We start from the raw sequence: 24,094 nt of genomic DNA, 5'->3' as shown, positions 1-24,094 counted from the left end.
ACAATGTTTTGTGGACTTAGGACATACTTGAAGACGAGAGAAATCTCAATGTATCCTTCCTGGTAAAATATTTTATAAATAAATAAATATTTTATAAATAAATAAATATTTTATAAATAAATAAGATAGGACAAAGCATAATACAAAAATACAGTGACATAAATTAACAGAATTCCATAAATAAAAAGGTCTCTTATGTACTTATATACTCTACTGTATAATTCTCCATCAGCCATGTTGTTCTATATCAATTCATACTCATTTGAAAGTATATATATTCATACTAATTTGATAGTATATAAGAATTGTGAACCTGTATTTTATCACTATTTTTTTTTTAATCTTCTATTTTTCTTATACCACCTTTAATTTATCTGGGGCGTCTCCTATTGGAGTTCTTATCTAGTTCTCTGATTGGTTGAGTCCCCTTAAAATGGAAGATGGTATTTTTTAAACCATATCCTATGATTAAGCACCGCTAAATGCGCAAAACATGTCAGGATTGTTCTCCTTGTTATCCAGCATGTTTATAGACTTTTTAACTCTTGGCTAATAAAGTTTATTTTTAAATTTTTCCCTCAAGTGCTCAGGACCTCTTTGTCATGCATTTTTTGCACTAGTATGTTCCTTTAACACTGGATTTCTTTAATATATGTGGTGAGAGTTCTCAATCCATTACTCCTGGGAATTAATCTTCTCTACTACTAGGAGGAGGCAAAGATTCCCAACCCCCAAGAGCCCTATAAAACCCCTCACACGTACCTCATTCTTTACTTTGCCTCTGCTGGAGGTGGTTGAATAATTAAAATGAGGGTTTTTCAGTCTATATTGATGTCTGGTGTACCCTCAGAGCACAGTGTGTTTCAGATGGATGTATATGGGGGTATGGTTTGAGACTCTTTTTTTCACCTCATAGGAAATTTTTCATAAACCTTTCATATTTGGTCACAGGGACTTGTCTTTTTGCCTTCCTCAATGGATATACAATACAGTTGTGCTCATAAGTTTTACATACCCTGGCAGAATTTAGGATTTCTTGGCCATTTTTCAGAGAATATGAATGATCACACAAAAACTTTTCTTTCACTCATGGTTAGTGTTTGGCTGAAGCCATTATTATCAATCAACTGTGTTTACTCTTTTTAAATCCATAATGACAACAGAAACTACCAAAATTTCCCAGATAAAAAGTTTACATACCCTGGTGATTTTGGCCTGATAACATGCACACAAGTTGACACAAAGGGGTTTGAATGACTATTAAAGGTATCCATCCTCACCTGTGATCTGTTTTCTTGTAATTAGTGTGTGTGTGTGTGTGTGTGTGTATAAAAGGTCAATGAGTTTCTGGACTCCTGACAGACCCTTGCATCTTTCATCCAGTGCTGCACTGATGATTCTGGATTCTGAGTCATGGGGAAAGCAAAAGAATTGTCAAAGGATTTGCGGGAAAAGGTAGTTGAACTGTATAAAACAGGAAAGGGATATGAAAAGATATCCATGGAATTGAGAATGCAAATCAGCAGTGTTCAAACTCTAATAAAGAAGTGGAAAATGAGGGGTTCTGTTGAAACCAAACCACGGTCAGGTAGACCATCTAAAATTTCAGCCACAACTGCCAAGAAAATTATTCGGGATGCAAAGACAAATGCAGGACATGTGGTGTGGCTGTTTCAAGATGCATAATAAGGAAAGATAGGCTGCATGGTCGAGTCGCCAGAAGAAAGCCATTACTACGCAAATGCCACAAAGTATCCCACTTACAATACACCAAACAACACAGAGACAAGCCTCAAACCTTCTGGCACAAAGTCATTTGGAGTGATGAGACCAAAATTGAGCTTTTTGGCCACAACCATAAACGCTACATTTGGAGAGGAGTCAACAAGGTCTATGATGAAAGGTACACCATTCCTATTGTGAAACACGGAGGTGGATCGCTGATGTTTTGGGGATGTGTGAGCTACAAAGGCACAGGAAATTTGGTAAAAATTGATGGCAAGATGAATGCAGTATGTTATCAAACAGAACGCCTCATTTTCCACTTCTTGATTAGAGTTTGAACACTGCTGATTTGCATTCTCAATTCCTTGGATATCTTTTTATATCCCTTTCCTGTTTTATACAGTTCAACTACCTTTTTCTCACAGATCCTTTGACAATTCTTTTTCTTTCCTCATGACTCAGAATCCAGAAACGTCAGTGCAGCACTGGATGAAAGATGCAAGGGTCTGTCAGGAGTCCAGAAACTCATTGACCTTTTATACACACACACTAATTACAAGCAAACAAATCACAGGTAAAGATGGTTACCTTTGATAGCCATTCAAACCCCTTTGTGTCAACTTGTGTGCATGTTATCAGGCCAATATCACCAGGGTATGTAAACTTTTGATCAGGGTCATTTGGGTAGTTTCTGTTGTCATTATGATTTAAAAAGAGTAAACACTGTTGATTGATAATAAATGGCTTCAGCCAAACACTAACCATGAGTGAAAGAAAAGTTTTTGTGTGATCATTCATGTTCTCTGAAAGATGGCCAAGAAATCATAAATTCTCCCAGGGTATGAAAACTTATGAGCACTGTATACTCCTATTCATTAACCTCTGCTTATATGTTTCAGTACTGGTTTTGCTGTCTGCTGCTTATTTGCTGGTGGAATGTCTGTTTAAAAGTTCAAATATTTATTGAATTTCATTAAAAACCTACAGTTCACAGGACATAGTGAGAGGAGTAAAGGTACAAAGGAACACAGCCTTTCTCAAAGACAGTGTCATATATATATATATATATATATATATATATATTATAGTACCACAGTGTTGGAATTCTATATTAGAATCAAATGATTCAGCCCAGTAAGGTTAATATTTATAGTGTTAGGACCTGTCTATTTTGGGACACCTTGTAAGTGGTGACTGGCTGAGCAGAATATGGCCATATTGTGTGACTAAGATCCCAGTTTTATTTAAAAGTATAAAGTTTTAGCAGGCATTTTTTGCAGCCTTTATATTATTATAAGTGTGGCTTCATTTGGATGTGCGCCAATACTTTGTTGTTTGTATTTACTTTGGTCGTTTTGGCAGCACTCCCACAATATGTGCTTAATATATAATATGTTTTTGTTAGGTGTGCTTAACCAAACCCCCATGTTTTATATGTTATATATATATATATATATATATATATATATATATACACACATATGTATATGGTCCTGGGGCAGAATATTTTTCACTACTCCCTTGCTATTTTGCAACAGTCGGCTTTTTTGGCGCACAAGTTCGTCCTCTGCTATGCACACATTGGTTTGTTTATTTTTTTGGTGGGCTAAAATTCCTTATAGCTGTTAGTTCTTTTGTGCGTGTTAATTCTCTCTGAGAAGCGTTATCTGCTCTTCGGATGTTGATGTCTCCTGCTTTTTTTTGCAGTTTGGCTTAGCGCAAATTGTACCTGTGAGTTTAAAAAACAAAAATCTACTTTGGAAAGGGGGTAAGTGATTTCCATTCCTCAAGAGCTTTTAAGGGGGTTATAGTGTTTGTTGCATTGCTTTGTCATATGGAGCAGTCTGATTGTGTCCCTAAATCTACCCAAGTCTCCTGAACACCTTTCTACAATTATTATGTGTGCTTATTGTAAGAAAGCTTTAGTGCCTTCTCCAGTTCAGTTATGTGACTCATGTCTAGAATTATTATTATTCAGACCAACCTAATGCTGTTTCTTTGGGTATGAACGCACCTTCTGTTTGTTCATTACAGGAGAATACTGATATGATCTCACCTACTGGGAATTTTTTTTATCAAGGCTGCAGTTTGAGGCGCTGGCTGCTCTCATGCCTTCAAACAAGCATAAAAGGTCTGTTCAGATTTTACCTTCTACAATTTCTATGTGCCCTGAAGCCAGGGATACTTTTATGTCTTCAGATGGTGAAGTTTCCTCTGGTGATATGGAATCCTCATCTGATGTTGAACCTGATATTTCCTCTTTTTTTGTTTAAATTTGAACATATTTGTTCTCTTTTAAAGGAGGTCTTAATTACTTTAGGGGTTAAAGATCCTACATTTTCTGATAAGCCTAGTAATAGTTTAAATTCAGTTTTTAAGACACTTGTTAATCTCCCTGAGGTTTTCCCTATTCCTGATGCTTTCTCTGACATGATTTTTAGGGAATGGTCAAAGCCAGGTAATGTTTCTGCAAGGTTTAAAAAGTTATATCCTTTACCTGCTGCTAATATTGATTTGTGGGAAACTATTCCCAAGCTTGATGGGGACATTTCCTCTCTGGCTAGACGTACTACTATTCCTTTGGAAGACAGTACTTCTTTTAATAACCCATTAGATAGAAAATAAGTCTTCAAAGAAGGATATTTGCTCAGTCCAGCTATTTCTATTGCTGATGTGGCTGCTTCTTCTTACTGGTTGTCTAGTCTTTCAAATTCTTTCATGTGTGATGCTGTGTTTGATATTATGAAGATTAGTGTCAAAAAGCATGTCTTTGGCAGTCCTTGCCAGTTGAGCCTTATCGCTATATATATATACAGTATATATGTATGTAATGTATGTATTATGTGTGTATGTATATGTATGTGTATATATATATATATATATGTGTGTATGTATGTGTGTGTATATATATATATATATATATATATATATATATATAGATAGATAGATAGATAGATGGGTCCAGATTACAAGTGGAGTGGTTTTTTGCGCTTCCACTTGAGGGTTAACTGTGCTAGAAGTAAGCTTTTCTTCCTTGCTACGCTCGTATTATGAGTTGGAAGTAAACTCACATGCTAACCCGACAAGCGCAAAAAGACGAACTTAGAATATTGCATGCGCATTCACATACTCCCCCATAGATGTCAATGAATAAAAAAAAGTGGTAAAAAAACACCCTACACTCATGCAAACCCGATCGCATAATCTCAAGTGCGCTAACCCGACATGAAAATATAAATATTTCACATTCCAATGTTCTTCAAATACAAGAACAGTTTACTTTTCAACTCATAATACGAGTGCAACCCGACGTGTGCAAAAAGACTTATTTCTAGCGCAATTAATACTCCACTTGTAATCTGGCCGTGGATGTTTTGCTTCTTCTGAAGAAGCCTTTAGTCAAAAGGTTCTTCAGGCGGCTATGTCAGTTTGATTTTTTTTGCCTGTTTGATTTATTATAAGTGCATTGGGGAAAAAAAATCTCTGTGAAAGTGCAGATGTTTTTTAAATCCCTCCCTTCATATTATTACTCATGGACCCCACTGCTTGGGTATTAGTTCCCAGGAGTAATGGATCATGGACTCTCACCACCTGTATGAAAATGTAATTTATGCTTCCCTGATAACTTCATTTCTTTCATGGCGGTGAGAGTCCACGATACCCCAACCCTTATATATTTTGGGGGTTAGTTATCTTTTTTCCCTGCTCCTTTTATGGCTCTTATTCCTTTTACTTACCTCAGTTTGCTTGGCTATACGTTAGACAAAGGTATGCAGGAGGGGATTTATAGGGCTCTTGGGGTCTAGATAATTCCCAGGAGTAATGGATCATGGACTCTCACCATCATGAAATAAATTAATCTATCAGGTAAACATAAATGATGTTTTATGAAATTAAAATTTCTTTCATGTAATTAGCAAGAGTCCATGAGCTAGTGACGTATGGGATATACATTCCTACCAGGAGGGGCAAAGTTTCCCAAACCTCAAAATGCCTATAAATACACCCCTCACCACACCCACAAATCAGTTTTACAAACTTTGCCTCCTATGGAGGTGGTGAAGTAAGTTTGTGCTAGATTCTACGTTGATATGCGCTCCGCAGCAGGTTGGAGCCCGGTTTTCCTCTCAGCGTGCAGTGAATGTCAGAGGGATGTGAGGAGAGTATTGCCTATTTGAATGCAGTGATCTCCTTCTACGGGGTCTATTTCATAGGTTCTCTGTTATCGGTCGTAGAGATTCATCTCTTACCTCCCTTTTCAGATCGACGATATACTCTTATATATACCATTTCCTCTACTGATTCTCGTTTCAGTACTGGTTTGGCTTTCTACTACATGTAGATGAGTGTCCTGGGGTAAGTAAGTCTTATTTTCTGTGACACTCTAAGCTATGGTTGGGCACTTTTTTTATAAAGTTCTAAATATATGTATTAAAACATTTATTTGCCTTGACTCAGGATGTTCAACGTTCCTTATTTCAGACAGTCAGTTTAATATTTGGGATAATGCATATGAATAAATCAATTTTTTCTTACCTTAAAATTTGACTTTCCCTGTGGGCTGTTAGGCTCGCGGGGGCTGAAAATGCTTCATTTTATTGCGTCATTCTTGGCGCGGACTTTTTTGGCGCAAAATTTTTTTTCTGTTTCCAGCGTCATACGTGTCGCCGGAAGTTGCGTCATTTTTGACGTTTTTTTGCGCCAAGTGTCGGCGTTCCGGATGTGGCGTCATTTTTGGCGCCAAAAGCATTTAGGTGCCAAATAATGTGGGCGGCTTTTTTGGCGCTAAAAAAATATGGGCGTCACTATTGTCTCCACATTATTTAAGTCTCATTATTTATTGCTTCTGGTTGCTAGAAGCTTGTTCACTGGCATTTTTTCCCATTCCTGAAACTGTCATTTAAGGAATTTGATCAATTTTGCTTTATATGTTGTTTTTTCTATTACATATTGCAAGATGTCCCACGTTGAAGCTAAGTCAGAAGATACTTCTGGAAAATCGCTGCCTGGTGCTGGAGCTACCAAAGCTAAGTGTATCTGCTGTAAACTTTTGGTATCTGTTCCTCCAGCTGTTGTTTGTACTGTTTGTCATGACAAACTTGTTAATGCAGATAATATTTCCTTTAGTACTGTTACATTACCTGTTGCTGTTCCGTCAACATCTAATACTCAGAGTGTTCCTGATAACATAAGAGATTTTGTTTCTAAATCCATTAAGAAGGCTATGTCTGTTATTTCTCCTTCTAGTAAACATAAAAGTCTTTTAAAACTTCTCATTTTTCAGATGAATTTTTAAATGAACATCATCATTCTGATACTGATAATGGTTCTTCTGGTTCAGAGGATTCTGTCTCAGAGGTTGATGCTGATAAATCTTCATATTTGTTCAAAATGGAATTTATTCGTTCTTTACTTAAAGAAGTATTAATTGCATTAGAAATAGAGGATTCTGGTCCTCTTGATACTAAATCTAAACGTTTAAATAAGGTTTTTAAATCTCCTGTAGTTATTCCAGAATTGTTTCCTGTCCCTGGTGCTATTTCTGAAGTAATTTCCAGGGAATGGAATAATTTGGGTAATTCATTTACTCCTTCTAAACGTTTTAAGCAATTATATCCTGTGCCATCTGACAGATTAGAGTTTTGGGACAAAATCCCTAAGGTTGATGGGGCTGTCTCTACTCCTGCTATATATTTAGCGGATGTTGCTGCAGCTTCAACTTTTTGGTTAGAAGCTTTAGCGCAACAAGTAACAGATCATAATTCTCATAGCATTATTATTCTTCTACAACATGCTAATAGTTTTATTTGTGATGCCATCTTTGATATCATTAGAGTTGATGTCAGGTATATGTCTCTAGCTATTTTAGCTAGAAGAGCTTTATGGCTTAAAACTTGGAATGCTGATATGTCTTCTAAGTCAACTTTGCTATCCCTTTCTTTCCAGGGTAATAAATTATTCGGTTCTCAGTTGGATTCTATTATCTCAACTGTTACTGGAGGGAAAGGAACTTTTTTACCACAGGATAAAAAATCTAAAGGTAAATTTAGGTCTAATATTCGTTTTCGTTCCTTTCATCACAACAAGGAACAAAAGCCTGATCCTTCATCCTCAGGAGCGGTATCAGTTTGGAAACCATCTCCAGTTTGGAATAAATCCAAGCCTTTTAGAAACCCAAAGCCAGCTCCTAAGTCCACATGAAGGTGCGGCCCTCATTCCAGCTCAGCTGGTAGGGGGCAGATTACGTTTTTTCAAAGAAATTTGGATCAATTCCGTTCACAATCTCTGGTTTCAGAACATTGTTTCAGAAGGGTACAGAATTGGCTTCAAGATAAGGCCTCCTGCAAAGAGATTTTTTTCTTTCCCGTGTCCCAGTAAACCCAGCGAAGGCTCAAGCATTTCTGAAATGTGTTTCAGATCTAGAGTTGGCTGGAGTAATTATGCCAGTTCCAGTTCTGGAACAGGGGCTGGGGTTTTATTCAAATCTCTTCATTGTACCAAAGAAGGAGAATTCCTTCAGACCAGTTCTGGATCTAAAAATATTGAATCGTTATGTAAGGATACCAACATTCAAGATGGTAACTGTAAGGACTATCCTGCCTTTTGTTCAGCAAGGGCATTATATGTCTACAATAGATTTACAGGATGCATATCTGCATATTCCGATTCATCCAGATCACTATCAGTTTCTGAGATTCTCTTTCCTAGACAAGCATTACCAGTTTGTGGCTCTACCGTTTGGCCTAGCATCAGCTCCAAGAATTTTTACAAAGGTTCTCGGTGCCCTTCTGTCTGTAATCAGAGAACAGGGTATTGGTATTTCCTTATTTGGACGATATCTTGGTACTTGCTCAGTCTTCACATTTAGCAGAATCTCATACGAATCGACTTGTGTTGTTTCTTCAAGATCATGGTTGGAGGATCAATTTACCAAAAAGTTCATTGATTCCTTAGACAAGGGTAACCTTTTTAGGTTTCCAGATAGATTCAGTGTCCATGACTCTGTCTTTGACAGACAAGAGACGTCTAACATTGATATCAGCTTGTCAAAACCTTCAGTCACAATCATTCCCTTCGGTAGCCTTATGCATGGAAATTCTAGGTCTTATGACTGCAGCATCGGACGCGATCCCCTTTGCTCGTTTTCACATGCGATCTCTTCAGCTCTGTATGCTGAACCAGTGGTGCAGGGATTACACAAAGATATCTCAATTAATATCTTTAACACCGATTGTACGACACTCTCTGACGTGGTGGACAGATCACCATCGTTTAGTTCAGGGGGCTTCTTTTGTTCTTCCGACCTGGACTGTAATTTCAACAGATGCAAGTCTGACAGGTTGGGGAGCTGTTTGGGGGTCTCTGACAGCACAAGGGGTTTGGGAATCTCAGGAGGTGAGATTACCGATCAATATTTTGGAACTCCGTGCAATTTTCAGAGCTCTTCAGTCATGGCCTCTTCTAAAAGAGAGAATCGTTCATTTGTTTTCAGACAGACAATGTCACAACTGTGGCATACATCAATCATCAAGGAGGGACTCACAGTCCTCTGGCTATGAAGGAAGTATCTCGAATTCTGGTATGGGCGGAATCCAGCTCCTGTCTAGTTTCTGCGGTTCATATCCCAGGTATAGACAATTGGGAAGCGGATTATCTCAGTCGCCAAACGTTTCATCCGGGCGAATGGTCTCTTCACCCAGACGTATTTCTTCAGATTGTTCAAATGTGGGGACTTCCAGAAATAGATCTGATGGCCTCTCATCTAAACAAGAAACTTCCCAGGTATCTGTCCAGATCCAGGGATCCTCAAGCGGAAGCAGTGGATGCATTGTCACTTCCTTGGAAGTATCATCCTGCCTATATCTTTCCGCCTCTAGTTCTTCTTCCAAGAGTAATCTCCAAGATTCTGAAGGAATGCTCGTTTGTTCTGCTGGTAGCTCCAGCATGGCCTCACAGGTTTTGGTATGCGGATCTTGTCCGGATGGCCTTTTGCCAACCGTGGACTCTTCCGTTAAGACCAGACCTTTTGTCGCAAGGTCCTTTTTTCCATCAGGATCTCAAATCCTTAAATTTAAAGGTATGGAGATTGAACGCTTGATTCTTAGTCAAAGAGGTTTCTCTGACTCTGTGATTAATACTATGTTACAGGCTCGTAAATCTATATCTAGGGAGATATATTATAGAGTCTGGAAGACTTATATTTCTTGGTGTTTTTCTCATCATTTTTCTTGGCATTCTTTTAGAATTCCGAGAATTTTACAGTTTCTTCAGGATGGTTTGGATAAAGGTTTGTCTGCAAGTTCCTTGAAAGGACAAATCTCTGCTCTTTCTGTTCTTTTTCACAGAAAGATTGCTAATCTTCCTGATATTCATTGTTTTGTACAAGCTTTGGTTCGTATAAAACCTGTCATTAAGTCATTTTCTCCTCCTTGGAGTTTGAATTTGGTTCTGGGGGCTCTTCAAGCTCCTCCGTTTGAACCTATGCATTCATTGGACATCAAATTACTTTCTTGGAAAGTTTTGTTCCTTTTGGCCATCTCTTCTGCCAGAAGAGTTTCTGAATTATCTGCTCTTTCTTGTGAGTCTCCTTTTCTGATTTTTCATCAGGATAAGGCGGTGTTGCGAACTTCTTTTAAATTTTTACCTAAGGTTGTGAATTCTAACAACATTAGTAGAGAAATTGTAGTTCCTTCATTATGTCCTAATCCTAAGAATTCTAAGGAGAGATCATTGCATTCTTTGGATGTAGTTAGAGCTTTGAAATATTATGTTGAAGCTACTAAGAATTTCCGAAAGACTTCTAGTCTATTTGTTATCTTTTCCGGTTCTAGGAAAGGTCAGAAGGCCTCTGCCATTTCTTTGGCATCTTGGTTGAAATCGTTAATTCATCATGCTTATGTCGAAGTCGGGTAAGACTCCGCCTCAAAGGATTACAGCTCATTCTACTAGGTTAGTGTCTACTTCCTGGGCTTTTAGGAATGAAGCTTCGGTTGATCAGATTTGCAAAGCAGCAACTTGGTCTTCTTTGCATACTTTTACTAAATTCTACCATTTTGATGTGTTTTCTTCTTCTGAAGCAGTTTTTGGTAGAAAAGTATTTCAGGCAGTTGTTTCAGTTTGATTCTTCTGCTTATAATTTCAGTTTTTTTCATTATAATATTTAAACTTTATTTTGGGTGTGGATTATTTTTCAGCGGAATTGGCTGTCTTTATTTTATCCCTCCCTCTCTAGTGACTCTTGCGTGGAAAGATCCACATCTTGAGTAGTCATTATCCCATACGTCACTAGCTCATGGACTCTTGCTAATTACATGAAAGAAAACATAATTTATGTAAGAACTTACCTGATAAATTCATTTCTTTCATATTAGCAAGAGTCCATGAGGCCCACCCTTTTTGTGGTGGTTATGATTTTTTTGTATAAAGCACAATTATTCCAATTCCTTATTTTTTATGCTTTCGCACTTTTTTCTTATCACCCCACTTCTTGGCTATTCGTTAAACTGATTTGTGGGTGTGCTGAGGGGTGTATTTACAGGCATTTTGAGGTTTGGGAAACTTTGCCCCTCCTGGTAGGAATGTATATCCCATACGTCACTAGCTCATGGACTCTTGCTAATATGAAAGAAATGAATTTATCAGGTAAGTTCTTACATAAATTATGTTATTTTGGACAAGTTTAATTAAATGTATTTCTCTGTTTTAAGTAACTATCTGCACAAGTTCGTAGATTACCAATGTGTTCTATGCATTTCACTGTTTTAGGGACATTCAGAAGAATCACTAATGCAGCAACAAGACTGTTTAAAGGGGACGGTAATAACGGCAGCTTTTATACCTTGGAGAGCCTAAGTGAACTTGTTGAATCTATGTTTTCCACTCACCCATCCCTTGTGCTTCTCTGGTGTCAGCTCCTACTTCTTATTGACTACACAAATTACAATTGGTGGTCAGAAGTGCATCAAACTGTCAAGTAAGTTGCTCAGTTTAAGGTGAAGTGAAATTAAATGCTAGATACAATGATGTATTCAAAGCAAAAATTAGCCTCAAAGTACTATGTTTAAAATGATATTAGTTGTTTAAAAATGTAAGAAATAAGTGTAAACGTTTAGGTAATATAAAGTAATGAGCACTGTCATGATTCCCTCATTTAAAGGGACAGTCTACTCCAAAATTATTGTTTAAAAATATAGATAATTCCTTTATTACCCATTCCCTAGTTTTGCATAACCAGCACTGTTAGTTCTGTGATCACCTTGTATCTAAGCCCCCTGATCAGATGGCTATTTATTATCTATTGACTTTCGTTTTAGTCAATTAGTGCGTTGTCATGCACAACTCTATATGACCTACATGAACTAGCAGTCTCTTGTTGTGAAAAGCTAATAAAAAAGCATGTGATAAGAGGCTGTCTGTAGAGCATTAGAAACAGGAAGACATTTAGAGATTTAAATGTCATATAGTATATTAATATAACAATGTTGGTTGTGCAAAGCTGGGGAATGGGTAGTAAAGGCGTTATCTATCATTTTACACAATAACTTGTCCATAATTTTCTTTGCTGAAATCAATTGGGAACAGATATAAAAGAGACAAAGTGTGCAAACACTGGTTGTGCTAAGTATAACATTTTTAAAAAGACAGTAGACATCTTGTTTTACCATATATTTCCATACTGTGTCAATGTGATTTTGTTTTTAGATTCATTTAAACTGATTGTTGAAAGGTCAGAATTGAAATGTGCATGGGGTGCATTTCAGTTTAAAAGCATTTTCTTTCAGAAAGGTTGTGAGTCAATGAGTCATTACTCCTGACCACTAGGAGGAGGTAAAGATTCCCAAAATTCCAAGAGCCCTTAACCCCTTAAGGACCAAGGCCATTTTTCAATTTCTTTCCCTGAAGGACCAGGGCTATTTTTAAATTTCTGCGGTGTTTGTGTTTAGCTGTAATTTTCCTCTTACTCATTTACTGTACCCATACATATTATATACCGTTTTTCTCGCCATTAAATGGACTTTCTAAAGATACCATTATTTTCATCATATCTTATCATTTACTTTAAAAAAATGATAAAATATTAGGAAAAAATGGAAAAAAACACTTTTCTCTTGTTAAGTGTATCCAGTCCACGGATCATCCATTACTTGTGGGATATTCTCCTTCCCAACAGGAAGTTGCAAGAGGATCACCCACAGCAGAGCTGCTATATAGCTCCTCCCCTCACTGCCATATCCAGTCATTCTCTTGCAACTCTCAACTAAGATGGAGGTCGTAAGAGGACTGTGGTGTTTTATACTTAGTTTATTTCTTCAATCAAAAGTTTGTTATTTTGAAATGGTACCGGAGTGTACTGTTTATCTCAGGCAGTATTTAGAAGAAGAATCTGCCTGCGTTTTCTATGATCTTAGCAGAAGTAACTAAGATCCTTTGCTGTTCTCACATATTCTGAGGAGTGAGGTAACTTCAGAGGGGGAATAGCGTGCAGGTTTTCCTGTAATAAGGTATGTGCAGTTAAAATATTTTTCTAGGGATGGAATTTGCTAGAAAATGCTGCTGATACCGAAGTAATGTAAGTAAAGCCTTAAATGCAGTGATAGCGACTGGTATCAGGCTTATTAATAGAGATACATACTCTTATAAAAGTGTATTTTAAAACGTTTGCTGGCATGTTTAATCGTTTTTTACATATGTTTGGTGATAAAACTTATTGGGGCCTAGTTTTTTCCACATGGCTGGCTTGAATTTTGCCTAGAAACAGTTCCCTGAGGCTTCCCACTGTTGTAATATGAGTGGGAGGGGCCTATTTTGGCGTTTTTTTTGCACAGCAAAAATTACAGACACAGACATCCAGCTTCTTCCTGCATGATCCAGGACTTCTCTGAAGGGCTCAAAAGGCTTCAAAAGTCGTATTGAGGGAGGTAAAAACCACAGTAGAGCTGTGGCAGTTGTTGTGACTGTTTAAAAAACGTTTTTGTCATTTGTTATTCCGTTTTTGGTATTAAGGGGTTAATCATCCATTTGCAAGTGGGTGCAATGCTCTGCTAACTTATTACATACACTGTAAAAATTTCGTTAGTGTAACTGCATTTTTTCACTGTTATTTCAAAATTTGGGAAAATTTGTGTTTCTTAAAGGCGCAGTAACATTTTTTATATTGCTTGTAAACTTGTTTTAAAGTGTTTTCCAAGCTTGCTAGTCTCATTGCTAGTCTGTTTAAACATGTCTGACACAGAGGAACCTACTTGTTCATTATGTTTGAAAGCCATGGTGGAGCCCCATAGGAGAATGTGTACTAAATGTATTGATTTCACCTTTAACAGTAAAGATTAGTCTTTATCTATAAAAGAATTATCACCAGAGGGTTCTGTCGAGGGGGAAGTTATGCCGACTAACTCTCCCCATGTGTCAGACCCTTCGCCTCCCGCTCAGGGGACGCACGCTAATATGGTGCCAATTACATCAGGGACGCCCATAGCGATTACCTTGCAGGACATGGCTGCAATCATGAATAATACCCTGTCAGAGGTATTATCTAGATTGCCTGAATTAAGAGGCAAGCGCGATAGCTCTGGGGTTAGGAGAGATACAGAACGCGCAAATGCTGTTAGAGCCATGTCTGATACTGTGTCACAGTATGCAGAACATGAGGACGGAGAGCTTCAGTTTGTGGGTGACATCTCTGACTCGGGGAAACCTGATTCAGAGATTTCTAATTTTAAATTTAAGCTTGAGAACCTCCGTGTATTGCTTGGGGAGGTATTAGCTGCTCTGAATGACTTTAACACAGTTGCAATTCCAGAGAAATTGTGTAGGCTGGATAGATACTATGCGGTGCCGGTGTGTACTGACGTTTTTCCTATACCTAAAAGGCTTACAGAAATTATTAGCAAGGAGTGGGATAGACCCGGTGTGCCCTTTTCCCCACCTCCTATATTTAGAAAAATGTTTCCAATAGACGCCACTACACGGGACTTATGGCAGACGGTCCCTAAGGTGGAGGGAGCAGTTTCTACTTTAGCAAAGCGTACCACTATCCCGGTTGAGGACAGTTGTGCTTTTTCAGATCCAATGGATAAAAAATTGGAAGGTTACCTTAAGAAAATGTTTATTCAACAAGGTTTTATTTTACAGCCCCTTGCATGCATTGCGCCTGTCACTGCTGCGGCGGCATTCTGGTTTGAGGCCCTGGAAGAGGCCATCCAGACAGCTCCATTGAATGAAATTATTGACAAGCTTAGAACGCTTAAGGTAGCTAACTCATTTGTTTCTGATGCCATTGTTCATTTGACTAAACTAACGGCTAAGAATCCCGGATTCGCCATCCAGGCGCATAGGGCGCTATGGCTTAATTCCTGGTCAGCTGACGTGACTTCAAAGTCTAAATTACTCAACATGCCTTTCAAGGGGCAGACCTTATTTGGGCCTGGCTTGAAGGAAATTATTGCTGACATTACTGGAGGCAAGGGTCATACCCTTCCTCAGGACAGGGCCAAATAAAAGGCCAAACAGTCTAATTTTCGTGCCTTTCGAAATTTCAAGGCAGGAGCCGCATCAACTTCCTCCGCTTCAATACAAGAGGGAACTGTTGCTCATTCCAGACAGGCCTGGAAACCTAACCAGTCCTGGAACAAGGGCAAGCAGGCCAGAAAGCCTGCTGCTGCCCCCAAGACAGCATGAAGGAACGGCCCCCTATCCGGAAACGGATCTAGTGGGGGGCAGACTTTCTCTCTTCGCCCAGGCGTGGACAAGAGATGTTCAGGATCCCTGGGCGTTGGAGATCATATCTCAGGGATATCTTCTGGACTTCAAAGCTTCTCCTCCACAAGGGAGATTTCATCTTTCAAGGTTATCAGAAACCAGATAAAGAAAGAGGCATTCCTAAGCTGTGTGCAAGACTTCCTAGTAATGGGAGTGATCCATCCAGTTCTGCGGATGGAACAAGGACAGGGATTTTATTCAAATCTGTTTGTGGTTCCCAAGAAAGAGGGAACCTTCAGACCAATCTTGGATCTAAAGATCTTAAACAAATTCCTCAGAGTTCCATCATTCAAAATGGAAACTATTCGGACCATCCTACCCATGATCCAAGAGGGTCAGTACATGACCACAGTGGACTTAAAGGATGCCTACCTTCACATACCGATTCACAAAGATCATCATCAGTTCTTAAGGTTTGCCTTTCTAGACAGGCATTACCAATTTGTAGCTCTTCCCTTCGGGTTGGCCACTGCCCCGAAAATTTTTACAAAGGTTCTGGGCTCACTTCTGGCGGTTCTAAGACCGCGAGGCATAGCGGTGGCTCCGTATCTAGACGACATCCTGATACAGGCGTCAAACTTTCAAATTGCCAAGTCTCATACAGAGATAGTTCTGGCATTTCTGAGGTCGCATGGGTGGAAAGTGAACGTGGAAAAGAATTATCTATCACCACTCACAAGAGTCTCCTTCCTAGGGACTCTTATAGATTCTGTAGAGATGAAAATTTACCTGACGGAGTCCAGGTTATCAAAACTTCTAAATGCTTGCCGTGTCCTTCATTCCATTCCACGCCCGTCAGTGGCTCAGTGCATGGAAGTAATCGGCTTCATGGTAGCGGCAATGGACATAGTGCCATTTGCACGCCTGCATCTCAGACCGCTGCAATTATGCATGCTAAGTCAGTGGAATGGGGATTACTCAGATTTGTCCCCTCTACTAAATCTGTATCAAGAGACCAGAGATTCTCTTCTCTGGTGGCTTTCTCGGGTCCATCTGTCCAAGGGTATGACCTTTCGCAGGCTAGATTGGACGATTGTAACAACAGATGCCAGCCTTCTAGGTTGGGGCGCAGTCTGGAACTCCCTGAAGGCTCAGGGATCGTGGACTCAGGAGGAGAAACTCCTCCCAATAAATATTCTGGAGTTAAGAGCAATATTCAATGCTCTTCTAGCTTGGCCTCAGTTAGCAACACTGAGGTTCATCAGATTTCAGTCGGACAACATCACGACTGTGGCTTACATCAACCATCAAGGGGGAACCAGGAGTTCCCTAGCGATGTTAGAAGTCTCAAAGATAATTCACTGGGCAGAGTCTCACTCTTGCCACCTGTCAGCGATCCACATCCCAGGCGTAGAGAACTGGGAGGCGGATTTTCTAAGTCGTCAGACTTTTCATCCGGGGGAGTGGGAACTAGCTCTAGCAGCTCCTTGGTTCTTCAACCTGGCCTATGTGTTTCCACCGTTTCCTCTGCTCCCTTGACTGATCGCCAAAATCAAACAGGAGAGAGCATTGGTGATTCTGATAGCGCCTGCGTGGCCACGCAGGACCTGGTATGCAGACCTAGTGGACATGTCATCTCTTCCACCATGGACTCTGCCTCTGAGGCAGGACCTTCTAATACAAGGTCCTTTCAATCATCCAAATCTAATTTCTCTGAGACTGACTGCATGGAGATTGAACGCCCTATTCTATCAAGGCGTGGCTTCTCCGAGTCAGTCATTGATACCTTAATACAGGCTCGGAAGCCTGTCACCTGGAAAATCTACCATAAGATATGGCGTAAATATCTTTATTGGTGTGAATCCAAGAGTTACTCATGGAGTAAGGTTAGGATTCCTAGGATATTGTCCTTTCTCCAAGAGGGGTTGGACAAAGGCTTATCAGCTAGTACTTTAAAAGGACAGATCTCTGCTCTGTCTATTCTTTTGCACAAGCGTCTGGCAGAAGTTCCAGACCTCCAGGCATTTTGTCAGGCTTTGGTTAGGATTAAGCCTGTGTTTAAAACTGTTGCTCCCCCGTGGAGCTTAAACTTGGTTCTTAAAGTTCTTCAGGGAGTTCCGTTTGAACCCCTTCATTCCATTGATATTAAACTTTTATCTTGGAAAGTTCTGTTTTTGATGGCTATTTCCTCGGCTCGAAGAGTCTCTGAGTTATCTGCCTTACATTGTGATTCTCCTTATCTGATTTTTCATTCAGACAAGGTAGTTCTGCGTACCAAACCTGGGTTTTTACCTAAGGTGGTTTCTAACAGGAATATCAATCAAGAGATTGTTGTTCCATCATTGTGTCCTAATCCTTCTTCAAAGAAGGAACGTCTTTTGCATAATCTGGACGTAGTCCGTGCCTTGAAGTTTTACTTACAGGCTACTAAAGATTTTCGTCAAACATCTGCCCTGTTTGTCGTTTACTCTGGACAGAGGAGAGGTCAAAAAGCTTCGGCAACCTCTCTCTCCTTTTGGCTTCGGAGCATAATACGCTTAAGCCTATGAGACTGCTGGACAGCAGCCCCCTGAAAGGATTACAGCTCATTCTACTAGAGCTGTGGCTTCCACCTGGGCCTTTAAAAATGAGGCCTCTGTTGAACAGATTTGCAAGGCTGCGACTTGGTCTTCGCTTCACACCTTTTCAAAATTTTACAAATTTGACACTTTTGCTTCTTCTGAGGCTGTTTTTGGGAGAAAGGTTCTACAGGCAGTGGTTCCTTCCGTTTAAGTTCCTGCCTTGTCCCTCCCATCATCCGTGTACTTTAGCTTTGGTATTGGTATCCCACAAGTAATGGATGATCCGTGGACTGGATACACTTAACAAGAGAAAACATAATTTATGCTTACCTGATAAATTTATTTCTCTTGTAGTGTATCCAGTCCACGGCCCGCCCTGTCCTTTTAAGGCAGGTCTAAATTTTAATTAAACTACAGTCACCACTGCACCCTATGGTTTCTCCTTTCTCGTTTTGTTTCGGTCGAATGACTGGATATGGCAGTGAGGGGAGGAGCTATATAGCAGCTCTGCTGTGGGTGATCCTCTTGCAACTTCCTGTTGGGAAGGAGAATATCCCACAAGTAATGGATGATCCGTGGACTGGATACACTACAAGAGAAATACATTTATCAGGTAAGCATAAATTATGTTTTTCTAACTTTGACCCCCACAATCTGTTACACATCTACAATCACCAAAAAACACCCATGCTAAATAGTTTCTAAATTTTGTCCTGAGTTTAGAAATACCCAATGTTTACATGTTCTTTGGTTTTTTTGCAAGTTATAGGGCCATAAATACAAGTAGCACTTTGCTATTTCCAAACCACTTTTTTTAAAATTAGCGCTAGTTACATTGGAACACTGATATCTTTCAGGAATCCCTGATTAAACCTTGACATGTATATAAATATTTTTTTTAGAAGACATCCCAAAGTATTGATCTAGGCCCATTTTGGTATATTTCATGCCACCATTTCACCACCAAATGCAATCAAATAAAAAAAATTGTTCACTTTTTCCCAAATATTTTCACAAACTTTAGGTTTCTCACTGAAATTATTTACAAACAACTTGTGCAATTATGGCATAAATGGTTGTAAATGTTTCTCTGGGATCCCCTTTGTTCAGAAATAGCAGACATATATGACTTTGGCGTTGCTTTTTGGTAATTAGAAGGCCGCTAAATGCCACTGCGCATCACACGTGCATTATGCCCAGCAGTGAAGGGGTTAATTAGGGAGCATGTAGGGAGCGTCTAGGGTTAATTTTAGCTGTAGTGTAGTAGACAACCCCAAGTATTGATCTAGGCCCATCTTGGTATATTTCATGCTACCATTTCACCGCTAAATGCGATCAAATAAAAAAAAAAAACTTAAAATTTTTCACAATTTTAGGTTTCTCACTGAAATTATTTACAAACAACTTTTGCAAGTATGGCATAAATGGTTGTAAATGCTTCTCTGGGATCCCCTTTGTTCAGAAATAGCAGACATATTTGACTTTGGCGTTGCTTTCTGGTAATTAGAAGGCCGCTAAATGCTGCTGCGCATCACACATGTATTATGGCTAGCAGTGAAGGGGTTAATTAGGTAGTTTGTACGGAGCTTGCAGGATTAATTTTAGCTTTAGTGTAGAGATCAGCCTCCCACCTGACACATCAGACCCCCTGATCCCTCCCAAACAGCTCCCTTCCCTCCCCCACCCCACAATTGTCCCCGCCATCTTAAGTACTGGCAGAAAGTCTGCCAGTACTAAAATAAAAGGTATATTTAAAAAAAAATTAAAAATTGTATATTATATTTACATATGCAGCTGTGTAGGATCCCCCCTTAGCCCCCAACCTCCCTGAACCTCCCCCCCCCCCCCCAAACAGCTCTCTAACCCTCCACCTCTACCTTACTGGGAGCCATCTTGGGTACCTGTTTGCAAATACAAATGTTTTTTTTTTTTTTTTTTTAATTTTTTTTTTTTCTGTAGTGTAGCTTCCCCCCCCCCCCACAGACCAATCCCCCACCCGCTCCCAGATCCCTTAGATTTACTTTTGTTGGGGATTTTATCCCCCCTTACTGCCACTCATATAAAATGGTTTTGCTGTAGTGTAGCGGTTCCCACCCGCACCCTCCCCGTGCACGCGCCCACCCGGCACCCCCTGTGCATGCGCGCGCTCCCGACTACCCCGCCCCCCTCTCTCTTCAGTTTTTCATCGATGGCCGCCCACCCGCCTCCCACGGTAAGCTCCCACCCACCAACGATTGCAGCCATCGATGCCGGTGCAGAGAGGGCCACAGAGTGGCTCTCTCTGCATCGGATGGGGGAAAAATGTTATTGCAGGATGCCTCTATATCGAGGCATCACTACAATAACCGTAAAGCGGCTGGAAGCGATCAGGATCGCTTCCAGCCGCTTTAATCCCCAAAGTCGTACAGGGTACGTTGCTGGTCTTTAAAGACCAGGTTGTGTGCGACGTACCCTGTACGACTCGTGTCATTAAGGGGTTAAAACCCCTCACACCTTACTGGTAACCAATAGAGAGGGTAAGATTTTCACTACTTCCAAGAGGTGTTAAAGGGCCAGTTAACCTAGCAAATAATGTTATATAATTCTGCACATAGTGCAGAATTATATAACATTAGCTTAGCGTCAGGTTTTTAAAGCAAATTGTTAGATATTTAGCAAAGAAAACAGAACACGGCTCCTGGCTCTACTGAGCGGGTCTGTTTTCTTCTGCTGAGCCCATCGCAAGCACGCTGCGCCCGATCGCTCTATTAAACTCAATGTAGTTCGCTTCCGCTCTGGTCTAGTTGCTGGAGCGAGCTACATTGAGTTTAATAGCGCGATCGGGCCGGCTGTGATTAGACAGTGTGCCCATCTGCGCTTAGCAGAAGAAAACAGACCCGCTTAGTAGAGCCAGGAGCCGCGTTCTGTTCTCTTTGCTAAATATCTATCCAATAATTTGCTTTAGAAACCTGGCGCTAAGCTATTGTTATATAATTCTGCACTATGTGCAGAATTATATGATATTATTTGCTACGTTTACTGGCCCTTTAAGGTTCTATTCTGATGTTTTTCCTGACCTATATTCCTTAGCTTGGATGTTTATGCTTAAATCCTTAAGTTATTTATTTTTCACATAAATAATTGTATTTTTCTGTTTTCATTTTTGGCCTGTTGTCATAATAGCGCTTACTACTTCTGTCCCCAGTACTTTAAATGTTAGTCCTTTAGAAGCTAGATTCACTGAACACTTTCCTACTAATTGTACGTGCATTTTGCAAGCTTTTTGATATTATGCCCCCTACTCCGCTTTGTAATTCTTGAATATATCATTTAATGCATTTTAATCAGACTAATGCTGCTCTTGCTTCTAAAGGTAAATGTTCTGCCTCTGTTTGTTCTATACAGGGGGGTTCTTCAAATATCTCTCCAGGATATAAAGATTTTGTAACCTCTACTGTGTCTGAAATGTTGGCAGCTATTCCTCCTACAAGTAAGCGTAAAATATCAGTTTCTGATCCCTCCTTTAGCTTATCTGACTTAAATAGATCTAAGTCTGTTAAGCTGCATGTTTCATACCCTGGATCACCTGATGTGTCCTCTGAGTGTGAGATATTTTCAGATAATCAAGGGCCGGTCTCTGATCAAGATAAAGAATCACTTCTTTTCTGTTTTGAATTTGAACATCTTTGATTCTCTGTTAAAGGGACACTGAACCCAATTTTTTTTTCTTTTGTGATTCAGATAGAGCATGCAATTTTAAGCAACTTTCTAATTTACTAATTTACTCCTATTATCAATTTTTCTTCGTTCTCTTGCTATCTTTGAAAAAGAAGGCATCTAAGCTTTTTTTGTTGGTTCAGTACTCTGGACAACACTTTTTTATTGGTGGCTGAATTTATCCACCAATCAGCAAGGACAACACAGGTTGTTCACCAAAAATGGGCCGACATCTAAACTTACATTCTTGCATTTCAAATAAAGATACCATGAAATTGAAGAAAATTTGATAATAGGAGTAAATTAGAAAGTTGCTTAAAATGTCATGCTTTATCTGAATCACGAAAGAAGAGATTTGGGTTCAGTGTCCCTTTAAGTGAAGTTCTATGTACCTCAGGGATCATCCTCAGTTTCTAAGTTTTGCATTCCTGGACAAGCACTTGCAGTCTTTCGCTCTTCCACTCTTATCTGTAATACAAGCTTAAAGTGTTTTCGGTGGTTCCTTATCTGGACGATATCTTTGTGCAGGCTCCATCCTTTCATTTAGCAGTATCTCACACCAACACACTCTTCTTGTTTCTTCAAGAGCATGGTTGGATAATCAATTTTCCAGAGATTTCTCTTTCTCCTCTGTCCAGGGTATCTTCCCTAGATGTCACAATGTCTCCATGAGATATTCCCTGAAAGATCAAAGGAGACTGAAGTTATTTTCAGCTTGTTAAAATATTCAGTCTGTTCCTTTTCCCTCTGTAGCTGTTTCTATGGAGGTGTTAGGTCTGATGATAGCAACATTGGATGCTATTCCATTTGCTTGGTTTCACATGAGACCTCTCCAGCTTTGTATGCTTAGTCACTGGTGCAGGGATTATACTTGGCTTTCTCACACAATTCTCTGAATTTCAGAGCAAGACAATCCCTTGTTTGGAGGATAATTTATTAGTCTATTGTTCAAGGGGCATACTTTGTTCGTCCAAATTGGACTGTGATCACGTCAGATGCAAGACTTTTGGGTTGGGGTGCAGTCTTGGGGGTCTTAGAGGGCACAGGTCTCTTCAGCCATTTTTTGGCTCGTTTTTCCCTAGTGCAGGGGCAGTCCTGCCAGGCATTCCATGCGACTGGGGGTGGCTATCTATTCTTCCTGTTGATCTGTGGCACAGAAGACGTAGAGGTTTCTGTAGTCCGGGTCCTAGGAGGTGGTGAGTGCCCCGGCCATTGGTGGTATAAAGGTGCCTTTTTAATCAATAAAGTTAGTCTATCCAAGCGTGCAAGGAAGGCTCTCCTTCCTTAATAAAGTCTTGTTTGTGTGTTTATTGTGAGGAGGTTATGGTAGATCAGCCTGATATCCCTGGATGCTCTGACTCGGAACTCCCTCTCTTGGTGGAGACGTCGGGAGCAACTGTCCATGGGGACATCCTTCTTGAGACCAACCTGGGAGATTGTGACCACGCCAGTCTGTCAGGTTGGGGAGCTGTTTGGGGTGCCAGGATGGCACAAGGAAAGTCGTCCAGGGAGGAGGCTCTGCTGATAGCTTTCAGTACTGGTTTGGCTATCTGCTATAATGTGGATGGGTCTCTTTCGGTAAGTATGTATCATTATTTAAGACACTCTCAGCTATGGTTTGGCGCTTTATGTATAAAGTTTTAAATATATGTATTTTACTTATATTTGCCATGAGTCGGGTCTATGTGTATTTCCTTTTGCAGTCTGGCAGTTTCGTTATGGGAATCATGTTTTAGGAAGTTTGTCTTACCTGGGTATAGTCGGTCTTTTTTTCAATTTGACTTGTTCTGAAAAACATGTGGGCAAATTAGGCTCGCGATGGCGTAAAATGCTGTTATTTATTGCGTCATTCTTGGCTCGAGAATTTATTTTGGCGCGAATGTGCGTCTGTAATGAAGCAAGTTCGTAATTTTCTGCATCTTAGTTGACGTTAGGTTGTTTGGCGCGAAATTGTGTTTGTTATGATGCAAGTTGCGTCATTTCCAGATGTTTGTTGGAACCAAAAAAATTCTCAACTTCCTTTTGCGTCGTGCGTCAAACTTGGCGCCAAAAAAATTTGTTTTATTTTACCTCACTTCCTATATGCTCCTTGCCTTCTTTATGCTCAGAGGGCTATGCTATTTACTTTTTTTTTTTTTTTTACCAATTTCAGCATTTGCATTTTTCCCCATTCCTGAAACTGCTATATGTGGAAATAAGATATTTCTGTTTAAATGTTTTTTCTTTTACATTTTACAAGAGGTCTCCATCTGATCCTGTCTCAGAAGCTGCTGTAGGAACCATGCTGCCTGAACACAGTTCTACCAAAGCTAAGTGTATCTGTTGTAAATTAGTGGAGATTATATCTCCAGCTGTTGTGTGTAACAGTTGTCATGATAAGCTTTTGCATGCAGAAAAGGTTTCTATTAGTGCTA

At 39.7% G+C, this 24,094-nt stretch overlaps 1 protein-coding gene across 1 annotated transcript in view; it reads left to right on the top strand.

Annotated features, from left to right (window-relative positions):
* HTT (huntingtin) overlaps positions 1–24,094 on the top strand; it is a gene marked incomplete in the record, with an annotated part of 1,068,170 nt that overhangs the window by 642,942 nt on the left and 401,134 nt on the right. Inside the window, 1 exon segment of the mRNA XM_053704193.1 lies at positions 11,491–11,698. Within this exon segment, the coding sequence (XP_053560168.1) occupies positions 11,491–11,698 (208 nt within the window).

This window comes from Bombina bombina, chromosome 2 (assembly GCF_027579735.1).
Source record: "Bombina bombina isolate aBomBom1 chromosome 2, aBomBom1.pri, whole genome shotgun sequence".
NCBI lineage: Eukaryota > Metazoa > Chordata > Amphibia > Anura > Bombinatoridae > Bombina > Bombina bombina.
This window is presented reverse-complemented; position numbering and strand designations above follow the sequence as displayed.